At 41.5% G+C, this 16173-nt stretch overlaps 1 protein-coding gene across 2 annotated transcripts in view; it reads left to right on the forward strand.

Moving 5' to 3' along the window:
* Positions 1-4138: 4138 nt before the first annotated feature.
* The window catches only part of PBX3 (PBX homeobox 3), a 193357-nt gene continuing 181322 nt past the window's right edge, over positions 4139-16173 (forward strand). The window contains exons 1-2 of one of the 2 annotated variants that reach the window (XM_019728593.2): positions 4139-4595; positions 5533-5606. In XM_019728593.2, coding sequence (XP_019584152.1) covers positions 4396-4595; positions 5533-5606 — 274 coding nt within the window. In that variant the 5' untranslated portion in view covers positions 4139-4395. The remainder of the gene's footprint in view (positions 4596-5532; positions 5607-16173) is intronic. The other variant, XM_019728591.2, reaches the window with a different exon arrangement.

A 16173-nucleotide genomic window follows, 5' to 3' on the forward strand; every position in this document is an offset into this window, starting at 1 on the left:
ACACAGATCAAGATTGAATTCAAGGGGCGGACAGGTGGCTCAGATGGTAACAGCGTGAGCTCTGGGCAACAGGGCTGCTGGTTCGATTCCCACATGGGCCAACGAGCTGCGCCATCCGCAACTAGAATGAAGTCAATGAGCTGCCACTCAGCTCCTGGGTGGTCAGATGGCTCAATTGGTTGGAGCGTGGGCTCTCAACCACAGGTTGTAGGTTTGACTCCTGCAAGGGATGGTGGGCTGCGCCCCCTGCAACTAACAATGGCAACTGGACTTGGAGCTGAGCTGCACCCTCCACAATTAAGATCGAAAGGACAAGTTGACTTGGAAAAGTCCCGGAAGTACACACTGTTCCCCGGTAAAGTCCTGTTCACCTTCCCCAATAAAATCTTAAATAAAAAAAAAGATTTCAATTCAAGGTCCAGTACTTATCAGATTTATAGTCTTGTGTAAATATCTTACCCTCTCTCATCCTGTTTTCTTATTTAATAATAATCTCACCTAGATAGGGCTGTGAGACTAAAATAAGATGAAATAAGGGGAACACAGAGCACAGTGTCCCACCTGAGAGAGTGCTCAGTGATGGCATCTGTTGTGACGATCACATTAATGATGGAAGTAATGGTGATGTTAATATAAACCCATGGAAAGGGATGGACATGAAATAGCCCTTACTTGGTTTTCACCACTTTGTCGCTGTTAACTTTACATGAATGTACACTCACCAAAAGTAAATTACATTTCCCTTGACTTTTTAATAATCACTGCCTTAGAAACAGTAAAGATGGATTCAGGTACTTAGGGAAGTTCTAGTCTATTATCTGTGAAGGCACCAACCATGTGACATATTGCTGAGGGGAGACAAGGCAACATCCTACATGAGAAACTGCCAAAGCACAAGAGATCTTGGAGCACGTGCAACCGTGTTTTCCCGAAAACAAGACCTAGCCGGACAATCAGCTCTAATGCGTCTTTTGGAGCAAAAATTAATATAAGACCTGGTTTTATATCGCTGGACAATCAGCTCTAATGCATCTTGTCTTATGTAATATAATATAAGACCCGGTTTTATATCGCTGGACAATCAGCTCTAATGCATCTTGTCTTATGTAATATAATATAAGACCGGGTCTTATAATATTTTTTGCTCCAAGAGACACATTAGAGCTGATTGTCCAGCTAGGTCTTATTTTCGGGGAAACACGGAATTAGCTGACACTGTTTACTGGGGCTTGGAAACCAATCTAAAAGAATTTATGTTTTAAATCAATGGCAGTTGTCAATGAGCCTGTGAGGGAATCCTTGCTAGGACCCTCTGCCTTTTATTGTAACTCATATTGATAATAACAGAAAGAAAAGCCTTCCAAGCAGAAGGTCAATCTAATCCAATCACTTAATGCAGAATCATGGTATCAAGTTTCCACATCATTGAATGACCACAGGTTTAAAGGTGTGTGCCATAGAATAGCTGTGGGTGTTAGACATTTAACAAGTTGCTTTATTCCTAATTGCTGGCATTTGCTTAACTGTTTTCTTAATTCTAATTCATGTTTTTATGTTCGTTTGTTTACATAGCCCATAGTTCCCAATTGCCTTTATTTGCTTAAGTGTTTCTTTAATTTTATTTACATTTTTATATATGTTGCTTAGCTTACATACCTCAATGTTTGAAATGGACTAGAAATAACCATAAATCCCCATTGCTAATTAGCCTCATCTTCATGACTGATTAGTCAAGATTATGAGCCTAGAAGGAGGGCAAGGAGGAGCCTGATAGTGAATCATAGGATCGTTGAATTATAGAGCTAGAAGGAATTTAGGTCTTAAGGCATTTTTAAAGATAGAATGCCATGGTTTTAATCTTCAACGTTGGCGAATTCTGAAAGATTGGCTGCTTGTTCTTGCTCCTTTATGCAAAAATATATAAAGATTTAGTGACAGCTTTGAAAAAACAAGAATTGAGAAAGACCAATCAATGATGGCTATGAGTAACTCATAATGGGGACTTGAAAGAAGAATCAGAAACTTGACTCATAAATGGAGAAGAGCAGGAATACTAATGACTATGAGGGGGGCTTCTTCTTTGGAGGTAACTCCAAGCAGAGTGGATTGTTTGGAACTCCCTCTCCAGCAGCTGTGCAGTTTGTAAAGATTTTAGCTTGCCTAACTGTAAGGTTAGCTATTAGCTTTGCAGTGGGGAGTATTTAAAAGTACACAAACATATGAAGGAAAGAACCTGGAACAGAGTAGCCTGCTTCATTCCAAGAATCCATCTGGCATGTAAAGAACTGCTTGTCCTACATTAAACCCTGCAGAGTAAGAACCATTTTTCATATTTCACACCACTATTTTTTGGTTTCAGGTAAGACAGCTTACTGAGTTTGGGGAAGGAACAAGAAGACACTCACAACCATCTAACCAGAGGATCCACATAGCGTGAGTTCGATGAATCTAAAATGGGGAAAACATGTTGAAGCCCTGATTGGGAAATCAACTTAAGAGAAAGCTCCCCAAATAATGAGAGACTTCAGTCATTTGTAAACAGAGTACAATGGAAGAAGAGGTGTTATACATATGAAAATCTGTGGCTGGAATCACCAGCATTAAATGACTCATGGTTGGGTAAGTTGATAAGTGAAAACCAGACTATCCCTAAATAAATCTATCTTTGTAATAAAGATCTCAGTTTTGCAGGTTGGTTTATCTGGAGGCAGCTAAAAGCAAACACTGTCAAAGGGGTAGTCCCTGGAATATCAGAAATTGCAAAGTGTGTAAAGGGTTGTAAAGCCTTGAATTAGTCCTGGAAGTCAGGCCCTTTCTCTCCTCTCATATCCACTTCCCTCTAACACAGTTCCATGTGCTCCCCTTTCAAGGGAAAGTGTATGGCAATCAGATCCGCTCAGCGCAGACTTCAAACATGCGGGACACCGGGTTCTTACCTGGTCAGTTCTTGAGGGACAGCACAAGGCCGGAGCGCGGGCGCCAAGTCGGAGCAGCGCCCTCTCGGTTACTATGGTGATCTCGGGAGGGGCGGGGCCACTACCCGCGGTGTCCCCGCCTCTGCCCAGGACCTTTCGAACGCTCCAATTGGGACAGCCCTTTCTTGCCTCTGTCCCACCCCATTCGGCTCCGATCGCCATGCGATTGGTCTGGGACAGGCGGCCAGGCACCCTGAGGGTACCACCTCCTGACGGGAAGAGCGGGAAAATGTATACCAGGCGCTGCGAGGCGTGAAGCTCACGGCGCTGCGAAGAAGCACATGGTTGGCTTTAGATCGAGTTGCCCTGTGTCCCATACACAACTCATCGCACCCATGACTGCTAACACTAGGGAGCAAGAGCCAGTGAGCGGTCACGTTTGTGGTCCAGGACGGCTCTTCCCAGGGGGCTAGGACGCGAGCAGGCGTGAAGACTCGGTGGCTCGGTCCCGGGCGCCCGGGATCGGAGGCCAGAGGGGGCGGGCCGAACTCGAGAGGCGGTGCCAGGGGCGGTGGCGGGAGGAGCAAGGCCCAATGAGCGCGCGTACCGCCCCCAGGGGCGGGGCGTGTAGAGGGCTCCCCCGCCCTCCCGCTCGCCCCCGCCCCTCCCCCCCGGGCGCCGGGGGCGCAGTGAGTGAGTGGCATTGGCAGCCTGTCAATCCCTCAGCCGAGCGGCCTTCGAGCCCGGTCCGCGGCGGCTGCTGGCAGGGTGCGCGGCTCCCGCAGTGGCGGCGGCGACTTCTCCCGCCCCATCAATCTGCTGTCCGCCCGGCGCGCGGGCCGCCGGGGCCCTCCATCGGGCTCTGCGCCCCCGCCGCGCTCGCCGGCCCGCTCCCAAACTTTCCTCCTCCGCCCCCCTCGCTCCCCTCAGGTCGCCCGCCGGCCTCCTCCTCCGCCGCCGCCCGCCGCCGCCGCTCCCTCCCCCGGGGCCGCCGGGGCTCGGATCCCGCCTGGCCGAGGCGGCGGAGGCGGCGGCGGCGGCGGCGGCGGCCGAGTGAAGGTAGTGCGCAGGCTGGCGCGGGGGGCGGCGGGCGTCCCGGCAACTCGGTCGGCGCTGAGGAGCAAGTTGCGCGGGGCCGCCCGGCGCGGCGCGCGGCGGCAAGGAGGCGGCGCGGCGGCCGCGTGAGGGCAGCGGGCGCCGCTGCCTCCGCCTCCGCCGCGGAGCCCGGCGCTTCCGCCCGCCGCTTATCCTCAGCCTCGGCGGCGGCGGCGGAAGCCGAAGCCGGGCGCCGGTCCGCACCGCCTCAGCCGCGGGCCCCGCCGGCCGGGCCGCCCCCTCCCCGCGCGGGCGGGGAGCGCGCGGCCGCTTCCCCCTCCCCCTCCCCCTCTTTCTTCTCCTCCCTCATCGCCGCCGCCGCCGCCGCCGCCTCAGCCTTCGCCTCAGCCGCCGCCGCCGCCCGCTCCCGCCCGCGCGCGGCGGGATGGACGATCAATCCAGGATGCTGCAGACTCTGGCCGGGGTGAACCTGGCCGGCCACTCGGTGCAGGGGGGCATGGCCCTGCCGCCTCCCCCGCACGGCCACGAAGGGGCGGACGGCGACGGCAGGAAGCAGGACATCGGCGACATCCTCCACCAGATCATGACCATCACCGACCAGAGCTTGGACGAGGCGCAAGCAAAGTTGGTGTCGTCTCATTAAGCATCTTTTGTGTGTGTGAGGGAGCCGGGTGCGCGGCCGGGTCCGAGCCGGGGGTGGCGCCCGGGGCAGGAGCCTCAGCCTCGGGCGGGGAACTTTCTCCGAAAACCGGCCGCCTGCCCGGGCCTCGCGGGGACTTGCCCCGCGCCCCTCGTCACGGGCGGGAGTCGGCAAAGTTGCTCTCGGGGCTCGGGACGGACTTGGCGCCGCGCGGATTTTGTGGTTTTCTCTCCCCGGCGGTCTGGCCCTTTGGCAGCCCGGCCCCCTCGCGCGGATTCAAACCTCCCGCCTGGACCCCAGTGCAAGCCGCCCAGAGAGGGCCCCGGGTCGCACCTGAGGGAAGTGCAACTTTCTCCTCGGGCCGGGAGTCCCGGCGCGGGGCTCCACTTGGCCGCCGGAAGACTTCGCGGTGCGGGTGGCTGCCCCAGCTCCCGCGCGGGGCGATGGGCGGTGCCCTGGTGGGGCCGAGTGCGGGCGGCCAAGTTCTTGGGGAGGGGAGGGCGGCCTTGCAAACTTTGCCGAGCTGTCACCGCACGCTGGCCGCTGTCGGCCCGCTGCCCGCGCCGCGCCGGCTCCCCCTGCGGTGGTCGGACGCGGAAGCCCCTCCGCGTCATCCCCGCCCGCGGGTCGTCGCCGCCTGCCCCGGTGTCGAGGTTCCCCGCGCGGGTTCGCGCCCTGCGGTCGCCGAGGCTGCTGCCTGCGGGGCAGATGGGTCGCGCTTGTTTCGGGCTGGAGCTTGAGCCGCCGGAGCTTCCCGGCTGTCGCTCACTAGTCAACTTGAGTTTCTGTTGATTTGCCAGGGTTCAAAAGAGCCTTCCCAAATCGGGGCCGGAATTAAATCTTAGGTCTAACTTAAAGGAAGGCGCCATATTATTCCATAGGTGATGCTAATACCTTTGTGTTTTGCTATTTGTTTTTTAGGAAACATGCCCTGAACTGTCACAGAATGAAACCCGCGCTCTTCAGCGTCCTGTGTGAGATCAAAGAGAAAACAGGTAAGACGCTGCGCCCCGCAGTGGGCCTGGAGACTCCCGAGGTGGGGTCGGAGCTACTCCTTCGACTCTCCAGTTGAGAGCTGCTGCTTTTGGGCACCGCCATCTTTGATCATTCTCTCCTTCCCACCTCCTGATCTTGAGGAAAAAAACTGCAATAAATCTGGAGTCGATTTCTCAATTCCGCTCCTGGTGTAAAATGAAGTGTAGATGCGGACGGGGCTGGGTCGCTGTCCCCAGGCGGCCACCCCTGGCTGCAGGCGGGGAGGGGGCCCCGGAGCACCAGCCGCCCTCTCCTGCTCCTTTCGCCTTGTTTGTATGTCAGTTTTTAAAAGGAGCAACGGGAGACTGAATGCCGGGGACCGAGTCCCCGGGAGAAGCATCGCCCGAACTTTTAGTTGGACAGCCTTAAGCGTCAGCTCCACAGATAGAAGAATAGATGCAATTGAACAGACTCCAGTGGCATGTTTGAATTAATGTTTTAGTTGGGAAGATTACTTTTAAGAATCGAGGAAGGGTAATGATGCGTTTAGGTATATGCAATGTATTACATCTATTAATACTTTCAGTAAATTTTATGCTTGAAGTCATTACATTGTAAATATGGTTAATATATTTCATAAAGGAGAAAAAGGTTCATAGATGCAGGTTAAACAATTTTTGAAGTATTCAAGGCAGTGAATTTATGAGAAGACAGCTTCTGCAGAAGTGCTGGAATGAAAACTACAAGTACATATTAGATAGATTTCCGGCAATTCATTTCAATTTAATTTTCTTGTTAGACTTTTTAAAATTAAAAATATTTTAGTGTTGAGGTGACAGTAGTGACTCAGGTGGGATTAGAGATTTAATCTAGATGTTTTAGTTAGTATTTGGTATTATCTGCCCTGTATGTGGCAAACAAGTACATTAAACAAGCTTTACTGTTGATTTTTTTGGTGTGTGTTGGCTATACAGTATTATAAAGTTGCCATTTTTTAAGTTGAGGCAGAGAAAGTTAAAAGTCCAGGATGTAACAGTATCCAAGTGATACTATTTAAGAGGTTAACTGTGATTGTGTTTAAATTGAGTGTACAAATAATAGCGCACTGCATATAATTGTTAGTTGGTAGGAGAGTTACCCTTCTTTTAAACACATTTTTTACTGTGCAATGCTATTTTGATCCTAAAAGTAATCAAGAAAAGATGATGGGTTATTGCTGTTAAAATACATGCTAAAAACATAATTAACAGCAAATACTGAAAGCCTTAAAGAGTACTTTTTCTGCTTTTCATTCATATAGTATGCATGGTTTCCTAATGGTGAGTGGTTCTTTTTAAGATGCATTTTATATTTTGTAAGCCACAGGCATTTTAGATTACTAACTTTTACTCTGTGTTGATTTTTAGCTACCTTTAGAAAGCATTGTGATTTAAAACGGTAGATAATTTTTATCTGACTATAAAATAAGACATTAAGCATTAAATTTTAAAGATTCTTAGTTTAGAAGCCTAAAAGTGCGTAATTCTTAGTAAATTATATTGCTTAATGTCCAAGGATTTTCTTGCTATCAAGGCTCCACTTCAGTTTCTGCTGACAGCTAAGCACTGGGGTATTGACTATGTTGTGAATATTAAGATTGATTCCACTTTATACGGCGTTATATTACTAGGGAGAGGGGATTGATAATCTTCCCCCCACCCCCTTCTCATGATTTGTATTTATTTTTTTGCCTTTTTAAAGTTTAGGCCTAGCCAGCTTGAGAATCAAACCCAGCAAACTGCTTTTCTTGTTTAGACATTTAGCAGCAGGCAGAATTCAATTAGGAAGCATAAGTCCTCTAGTTGCTTATTTGCACAAGACTTAGACCATTCTGAAAGGAAAGTGTAGTGAACCTCATGTCAAAGGTGAGTTTCGAAAAAGAAACAAGTCTTTTTGAGTCTGGGATTATTGGCAGAGAGCTTTGGTAGGGCTCTTGCTAGTTAAGAAGCAAAAGGTAGCTGACAAAGGAAATTTTTGTGTTTTGAAATTTGTTTCTGAGGCTTTTAGTGATAACTTGTAAATTAGATCCCCTTTTTGCGCTTTGGCCAGCGGATCCAAGTTTGCATGTTATCTCTTTTGTAAAAAGCCAACAGCTGACAAAGAGTAAAGGCGGCTGTCTGGGCAGAGGCATCTTCCTGCCAGCCTCTCTAAGCTAGAGAGGGATGGGATTTAAGTACCGAATGATTGATGGGGGTGAAGCTCTTTCTCTCCCCTGCTTTCTCCCCTACTACCCATAGCTCCACCTCGCCCTCCAAAACTAGTCTTAGGAGGAGACAGGGACGCTGGACCCAGAATCCTTGATTTGAAATAAAACAGCTGTGTAGACATTAGTGTTAGCAAAGCAAAGAAAGCAGGGCAGCAAATTCCAGCCCCCCTCCCCCCAATCTGTTCCCACAGTCATGCTTTGGAAACATCATGAACTTGTAAACTAAGCATTGTAGAATATATGTATATTGTATAATGCTTTTTCTTTAGGTCATTTTATTTAATCTAATAATATAGTATCCAAACATTAATTCTCTGTAATCTAGAAAAAGTTTACCTAGTCATTCATAATAGAAACCTAGAACATTATGTGATGACTCTATTCTGCATAATGGTGGGGTAGAGGGTTGACTAGTGGGGAGGTGGGGGGGATTGTCACTTCAATGGATAATGTCATTTCAGTTGTACTTCTTCTAAAATACGGCAAAATCACTTTAGAAAAATTCCATGTATTTGTAGGTCTTCCAGTCGATTTTGAGGTATCTGATCGGGCAGTGAACACTGCCAGTTCTGATTGTACATGAAGGATTTAGTTTGGAAAACATCTTTTTTTTCCCTACTACCAGATATGAAAAGGTGTTTTTCCCTTCTGACAGATAAATGGGTTAATCTACCACAATTATTTTCTTGTTCAGAGGTAGGGAAAGTATACTTTTACTATGGGATGCTTGCTTTTTCTTGAAAATGCATTCTTTTGTAAAATTCATCATACAATTATTTTGGGGCAGAAACGTCGGTCATTGTTGAATTGTGATATTTATGCATTTTGAAAGCAAATGAAAAGTTATAGGCTTTATAATTAAGACATTTGTGCATTTTAAACTAAGTAAGCAACCAGTGAGAAAATTATGTTTTTTTCTCTTGATTTTTTTTTTTTTAGCCATATTCTATCATGTACTTTATTAAATAAACCTGATGCTATGAGAGCTCATGTACATACTTCTTTTGGTGCATTCCCTCACATCTTTTTGGCCACCTTAACATTGATTGTTGAAGTATTTTCTAAATTCCTTAATTACGACAGTTCAAATGAAGGAAATGGTGCTTTTTGAGAAAAAAATGTATTTAAAAACATTTTAATGAAAATCCAGTGTTTAATATATAATCTGAATCATATTGTGAAAAAATGTTGCGTATTTATAAAAAAAAATCAACACAACCTTTTCCCTTCTTTAAACGGTAGGTTAAATAAAATATTCCATGTTGATAGCTGCCAACCAAACTCTGATTTATTGCCACCACAAACCCTAAATAGCGTTCATTTACTAGTAATGTCTAATGGCATACATGATGGTTTGCCAGATTTGTGGCCTTTGTGAGGCTTATAAGCAGGACTGACTTGGGAAGATCATAAAACTTAATGAACTTCTCTACTGCAGGAGGTGTCCGCAGGGGAAGAGAAAGGCCTGCTTGGCTGGTTGGGCTGGTTGAAGTATTTTTTATGTTTAAGGAGAAGAAAATGGCTATTTAAAATGCTTTACTTTTAAAGGAACCCTCCATAAAAAGAGTCATGAGAATTTTGGATATCAAAAGTAGATTAAGAATGTAGCTTGTGAGGTTTTATATGCATTTAGAATACGATTTATATGATTAAACCTTTTACCTTTGCTGTTATAAGTTTGACTGGCTTTCAGAGGGACAAGGTAGTGCTCTGTCACCTTTCAATTTAATTCTGACCCTAAAGGTTTAGAGACTCATTGGAGTCTTCTTTTCTCTGGTCTGTTTTCTTTTATTTATGATTCAATATTAAAATTTGTTCACTTTTCTTTGTATAGTGCCATGTAATTCTTTAATTCCCAGTATTTAAAAACCAAATATTCCATCAAGAGAAAATTTAACAAGAAAAATGAAAGTTGTTGTATGTGAGTCTAAATGTTATTATATATATTACATATATTCTTTTAGGTTGCTCTTTCAATATTTCCAATATAATTATCATTATTTGTTCCATAGTTTTAAAAACAAATGCACTGTTCCATACACGATTAATTTTGTGTTTTAATGAACTTATTTTCTAGTTTTAAAAAATGTCTTATGGACAACTTCAAATATAAAACGTAGAGTGAAGAGAGAAACTTGAACCCCCATGAACTCATCCCCCACCTTCAGCAGTTAGCAACATTTGGCCAATCTCGTTTTCTCTGAAACTCCCACCCTTTTACAATTATTTTGAAGCATGTTTTAATGGACCTTCAGCAGTTCAAATTTCATTTCAATTTTAGACATGGCTCATTTACATTGGAAATATTAAATGATTAAACAACAAAAAATACAGTGTATCTTGGAAATATTATAAATTATATTTCTTTATTACAAAATTTTCCTTAATGCAATTTAAGAATATTTTTATCAATTTTTTTCTATTTTTGTAAGTTTGTATAACTTACTGGAGCTTTTTTAGGAGGTTTTGAGGGAGGATGTAAAATAATGATGTTTTTCTAACTTTCTTTACTCTTCCTCTCCCATCCTTTCCCATTAGATAATACATGCAATATATTTGTAGAAAACCTAGCAAAAAATCTACCATACTGTTTTAGAATGATTATCTTAAAAATATGGAGCTGTCTTCTAACCCTTTATTTTCCTCAATAAAAATACTGAATTCTTTTGTTCCTCAGTTTTAGTGGACTTCATTTTATAATAGATTTGTGTAGTTTTGGTATTTTATTTGGGAGCTTACTACATTATTATATTAATTTACATAATTTACTCCAAATCAGAAGTATAGCAAAGGAAGTAGCAAAGGAAGCCCTTACTTGCCCCAAAGAAGCACACTGGTTCATCGGCTTTCATAAAATATGTTTGTGTACATTTTTCATACTATGATCCTTTTCCTTTAATTTCGCTTGTACTTTTGGATTTCATTTTGTAACTTTTGTTAAAGGCTACTTCCAAGACAGATTTAACATCTTAATTTGGATTATTTAAATTTTGCTACTTTATGGTGGCACTGCATAGGATGAAGTTATATGAAGTATAGCTATAAAGAATTGAAACTGCCTTTCATGAACCGCACCCTAAATCAGTCATCACTTTTATACTCATGCCATTGAGGTATCTATTCAGAATAAATACTTAATACATCAGTACCAACACATCAAGTTAAATAAGGATTTTTAGACTCTTTCCTCTATTTGTGTACATGTGAACATCTTTAGGTATTTATTCTTTCAGTATTGACACTACGAGAATAATGTTTTATTTGTTTTCTCAGCAGGCTTGTGTTTTAGCCATTTATCAGTGTGATCAGCATGATTTAGGTAGTAACTGACTAACAAAGCTTGCACACACCCCCCTCCCATGTTGACCTTTTCAAGCGTTTGCTCTACTTCAGTAGGCCATTTGAGTCTTTAAGTATGAAGAGAGTAAATAATTTACATCACTATGTAGTGTAAAGTGGTCATTTTTTTCAGACCTGACTATCAGATTTTTCAGTTATAGAAGTTAATCAAACAAATTGCTATCACAGCTAGATGGTAGTGTTATATATAACAAATAAATTGTGAGTAATGCTTGAATGGGCCACTGAAAAAATAAACCTTTTTATGCCTTCAGATGTAGAACATACTCGAAAATAAATTTCATTAATCTTTAACACTTGATTCTAATTATCCCCTTTGTAGGCAGAATAGTAACCAGAATCTCTTCTTTATTATTTTTTTATGGACATATTCCATAAATACAATATGTTTGTAGTTTTGGATGGTAACACTAGTTCTCTTTGGTACTAAATTTGAGTGTCTAACCAAAAATTGGTGTGACAGAATGTGTTAAGTTGAATTGGCGTAACATTTTTTTGTTTTTTGACTGACTGTACAAGATAGTAACTGATTAGGACTGGAAACAATTAAAAACAATTATAAAAATAATTGTTAAAAAAGTTTTGTACTTCTCGTTTTCTTCAATTTAAGTGCTTTAAAAATGTTAAGCTGTTTTGAACAATAACCCTTTTTGTGTGATCATATTAATGAGGACTTGGTATACATTGTAATCCTTTTAATGCTGATGATTCCTCACAATGTTTAAACCATTATTTGGGAGACTCAACATATGTTATGGCAAAATGATTTTTTTGTTTGTTTTGCTTTATGGGATACATCAGTTTTCAAAGCAAATTTCTTAGGCATCAGAGTCCAGCAGGTGGCTTTTTACATTAAAAAATTCATAAATTTTAAAATCCCATAAAATTTTATTTCAAATTCAAATTAACTAATTGAGAATGTCAACATTTCCACTGTCTCTATATTAACATTTATAATAGAACAAATGGTTGCATATAGAAATTATCTGCAACATAATCTAAATTAAGATTCTAAACAGGCATTACAGATGCTGGTAACTTTGGCAATTATCATTTTGTTTGGTGAACAGTAGTAAAACAGTGTGCGGTAAAAGTGTTTAGAGAGAGAGGATAAATAAATTGAACAGTTTTGCAATGCAAAGTGGTTTGTGGTGTTTTTGAGGATTTCTTGGCTCTCTCTTAACTGCTATTGTGAGCCTGGAGCAGATTTCCCCATTGCTAATGCCCTAGAAGTATTAATTCACTTTGATATGCTAATTAGAGGGCATTATGCAAGAAATGAGATTAAGTGGCAGCATGAAGCCATTTGCCTGTCAGTAAATTGAGAGCTTTAGCATCAGGAGGAGCTTTGTTTTTTGTGTGTTTTTTTTTTGAGTTTCTCTTGGTTTTGCATATAAATAAAATTGATTGAAAGGTCTAGAGAAGCTTCTAGAACATTGGTGGTTCCCCCCCCATGATTATTTAAACGTAACGTTACAGAATTTTTCTGAATACTAATTGACTAATTGGAGATACGAATATGAAGTTTTCATTGTGCTCTTTATATATGCAAGTTTACCAAGAATTTTGTGTCATCTAGTCTTTTTTTTCCTAAAGCCTAATTTCAGTAACATGGTTAGTGAACTGTTATCAACCTCTTTTCAGAAGTGCAAACTTCCGAGTGTGCGTGTGCACCAGTGTCTTCACTAAACTGAACTTCACAAGAATGTTTTCTTCACTAGGAAAAGAAGAAAGAAGTTGAATTGGGCTTCAGGAAACTATCTTCTAAATGAGCACTGAGACTGACTTCAATACCTAAAAACTGAAACAATTAGAATTAATAGTTAAACTCTGTCCCAACCTGTGGGATTTATTTTTCAACATATATCTGTTGTGTAAGATTACCATATTATTTGATTTTCATGTTGAAGACAAATTTCATACTTGATTCTGATTTTGCTGACTTTTGTGGTTTAAGTCAAGGCCTTTGATTTTTCTCTCTATAAAACAACTATGTGATTTTATATATTTTGTGGGGAAATGCAAGAGTGGTGGACCGGGAGGAGGATAGAACTCGGCCTGTAAAAAAATTACAGTTTCCTCAAACATGGAACTTCTACCTGTGTAAACCATTGCTAAGGTAGAATTGCAAAACCCTGGCCTAACTACACTTCAGTGTGGTTAGATAGGTTAGATAGGAATGAGTTTGGATAAAGCATTCATCTTGAGGCTTGGTTCTAGTGTCTGAATTCCACCACTGTCTGACTCTAGACCCAACAAACCATAACTTCTCTTCAGAGCCATATGGATTATTTAGTCACCACAGCTGCCATGCATACTCACTACCAAGGCTGGCATCTCCTCGGTGTGCGTGTGTGGTGCCTGTTAATGGTAATGGGAGTTAGGAATGTGCACACAGAGCACGATGAGAGTCTCTCCTGAGACAAAAGTCCTGATTACATTTCTCAGTGAGGAGGACTTCGTGTACCCACACATTAGCTGCTCTTCTAAATGAAATACTTGGTTACTTTGCATTCTCATTCCCTTCTCAGACTCCCTGAACTATTTAAATCAATGAATCCTCATTAGTCTCTGATTACTTGCAAAATTTCATTTAAAACATATGAAGTTATTTTTGATTGAAATGGGAACAAAAAGCTTTTGAAATTGCGTATTATTTTTTAGGCAAAAGGTTTCTACAGGCTTTCAGACGCACTAATAAGCCTTGTAAATAGGAATTTAAAATAATTATTGGGTGGGACTTCTGAAATACTTGAGTGGCATTAGATGGGTAAATCATTGCATTTTAAAATATATGTATTATATATATGTGTGTGTGTGTATGTATATAACGTACATAAGTGAAATGGCAAGTTTATATGTGCATATTATGTAGAAACCTACTAACCAAGTATTCTCAAATGAGGAAGAATTGACTTAGGTGGTCTCACAAGTTTCTTTTCTCCCCTTCTTTAAAAAAAAAAAAACAACACCAAAAAACAAACAAAAAAAACCCCCAAAAAACCTAAGGATGAAGGTAGTTGGAATTCATAGTCAGATATATCATTTTCAACTTGGAATAGGAACTAGAACAGGAAATTGATTTTATATTTATTATGAAAGCAAGAACTCTGCCACCAACTGACAGCCATCCATGTTTTAGTTTTGTGATAATTGTTCACACACATTACTCTGGAGTTGCCTCAGATTATTTATAATGTTGATTGGGAGTGTTGGTCCATGAAAAGGTATGTGTATAATGAATATCTTTAATTAAACCAAGTAATAATTGGAATGTTTTATTTTTCTTTTACATTGGATCTTGGGTCTAGGATTAACTGTCAGTACTGGTAAGAACAAGTTACAGTAGATTGTGCAATGATTTCTCTGGCTTCATGGATATATTTATTACTATTTTTGAACAAATTATACTAACATGAAAAGTTGTGTTTGAAATGATTGTGTGGTAGATAAGGCGATACATTACAGGAATGGTTGGGTTTATGGAGCTTTATGTAGAGGTTTTCTCAGAAATTATAGCACAGGGCTGTCACTATAAAACCCAGTGATACAGTTGGTAATAACATACAGTGAAGATATTTTTAGATTTTTTCACTTGTTATTCAAATAAGTGAGAACCCTCTAGTTTTTCTCGTCGTATTTCTTTTTTGGAATAAGTAGAGGAAAAAAATGAAGGAAATTCTTTTAACTGTGTATGGGATGTGGGTGTTTGACTTACCTGAATTTCTCTTTGCTTACCACTTGTTAGAGCAGTGATGTGATATTGAGAATATCCTTAGGAACTTACTGACGTCTTGATTCTTGACCTTTTGACTGATCAGTTATAGAAATAAAGTGCCGGAAGAAAATGAAATGATGGACTCTATAAACATAAATGCTATTATGTCAATGTATTAATGCACTAATTTTGATTTACCTAAATTCATGACATTTGTGCTTAATAAAGGAAATATTTATTCCCTTCAGTATAATCAGTCTAACAATGTTAGTTTCTAACATTAAACCAACTATTTTTTGACTGCTTATCATTGACTTTTTAATTACCATGATTATTATGTCACTTTTAAATTTCTAATATTTCAAAATATTGGCTTGTTATCTAATAATGTTTTCTAGAACCACACTATAATCAGTGTGTATGGCTTTGTTTTAACTTGAAAATTAGGAGTTTAGAGTTTATACTTAGTTGACTGCTGTTCAGTGAGTGAATTATTTTATAAATACAAACTTTTTTCCAATTAAAAAAAGTAGATGTCAGCCATTGTAATGTGAGAAAATGGGTCAGTTGTTCCCATAAAGTTTTCCCTTTCGATTTTAAATGTTAAAATTGATGGCCAAGCCGTAGAATTTCTAAACCTATTCATCTTTAAGCAATTATAATTTCCTGTGCTTTAGTATAGGCAAGGAAAGGCAAGGCTCTCCCCTCCAGAAGATTCCATTTAATAATGACAACAATAAAAACTATCATTTACTGAGCACCATCTGTGTGCTAGGCATTGTGCTAGGTACTTTACATGCATTAAAAAAACAACAAAAACCTAATTCCCACGTGGAAATTTGAAAACACAGTTTTTGGGGAAAAATTCATATAATGCAGGTGACATATAATATTTCTTAAACTTGCAGCAATTCTCCAAGGTAGGTATTTTAATTCTCAATTTGTGGATGAGAAAACTGACAGAGAGAGAGGTTAGGTAGTTTACCCATGGCCCCATGAGTGGCAATCCATCCAGGCAGTCCTTGTTTCAGAGGTGGCTGTAGAATCTCAGTGTGGGCCAGGAAAGTAGTGGAAATTGAGGATGCAAAGAAGATGGCAGAATCTGAGCTTAAAAAAATGTGGTCAGGTCCAAAGTGACACTGAGTGGCAGCAGAGCTGTGGTCAGCACTAGTGTAAATATTTGTAGACAACCATGTTTTACAGACTTCAGTTTAATGGCAAAAATCTGCCCTAAATGCCTCAGTAAATATATGCTGGAGAACAG

The sequence above is a fragment of the Rhinolophus sinicus genome, linkage group LG04 (assembly GCF_036562045.2).
Source record: "Rhinolophus sinicus isolate RSC01 linkage group LG04, ASM3656204v1, whole genome shotgun sequence".
In the NCBI taxonomy this organism is placed as follows: Eukaryota; Metazoa; Chordata; class Mammalia; order Chiroptera; family Rhinolophidae; genus Rhinolophus; species Rhinolophus sinicus.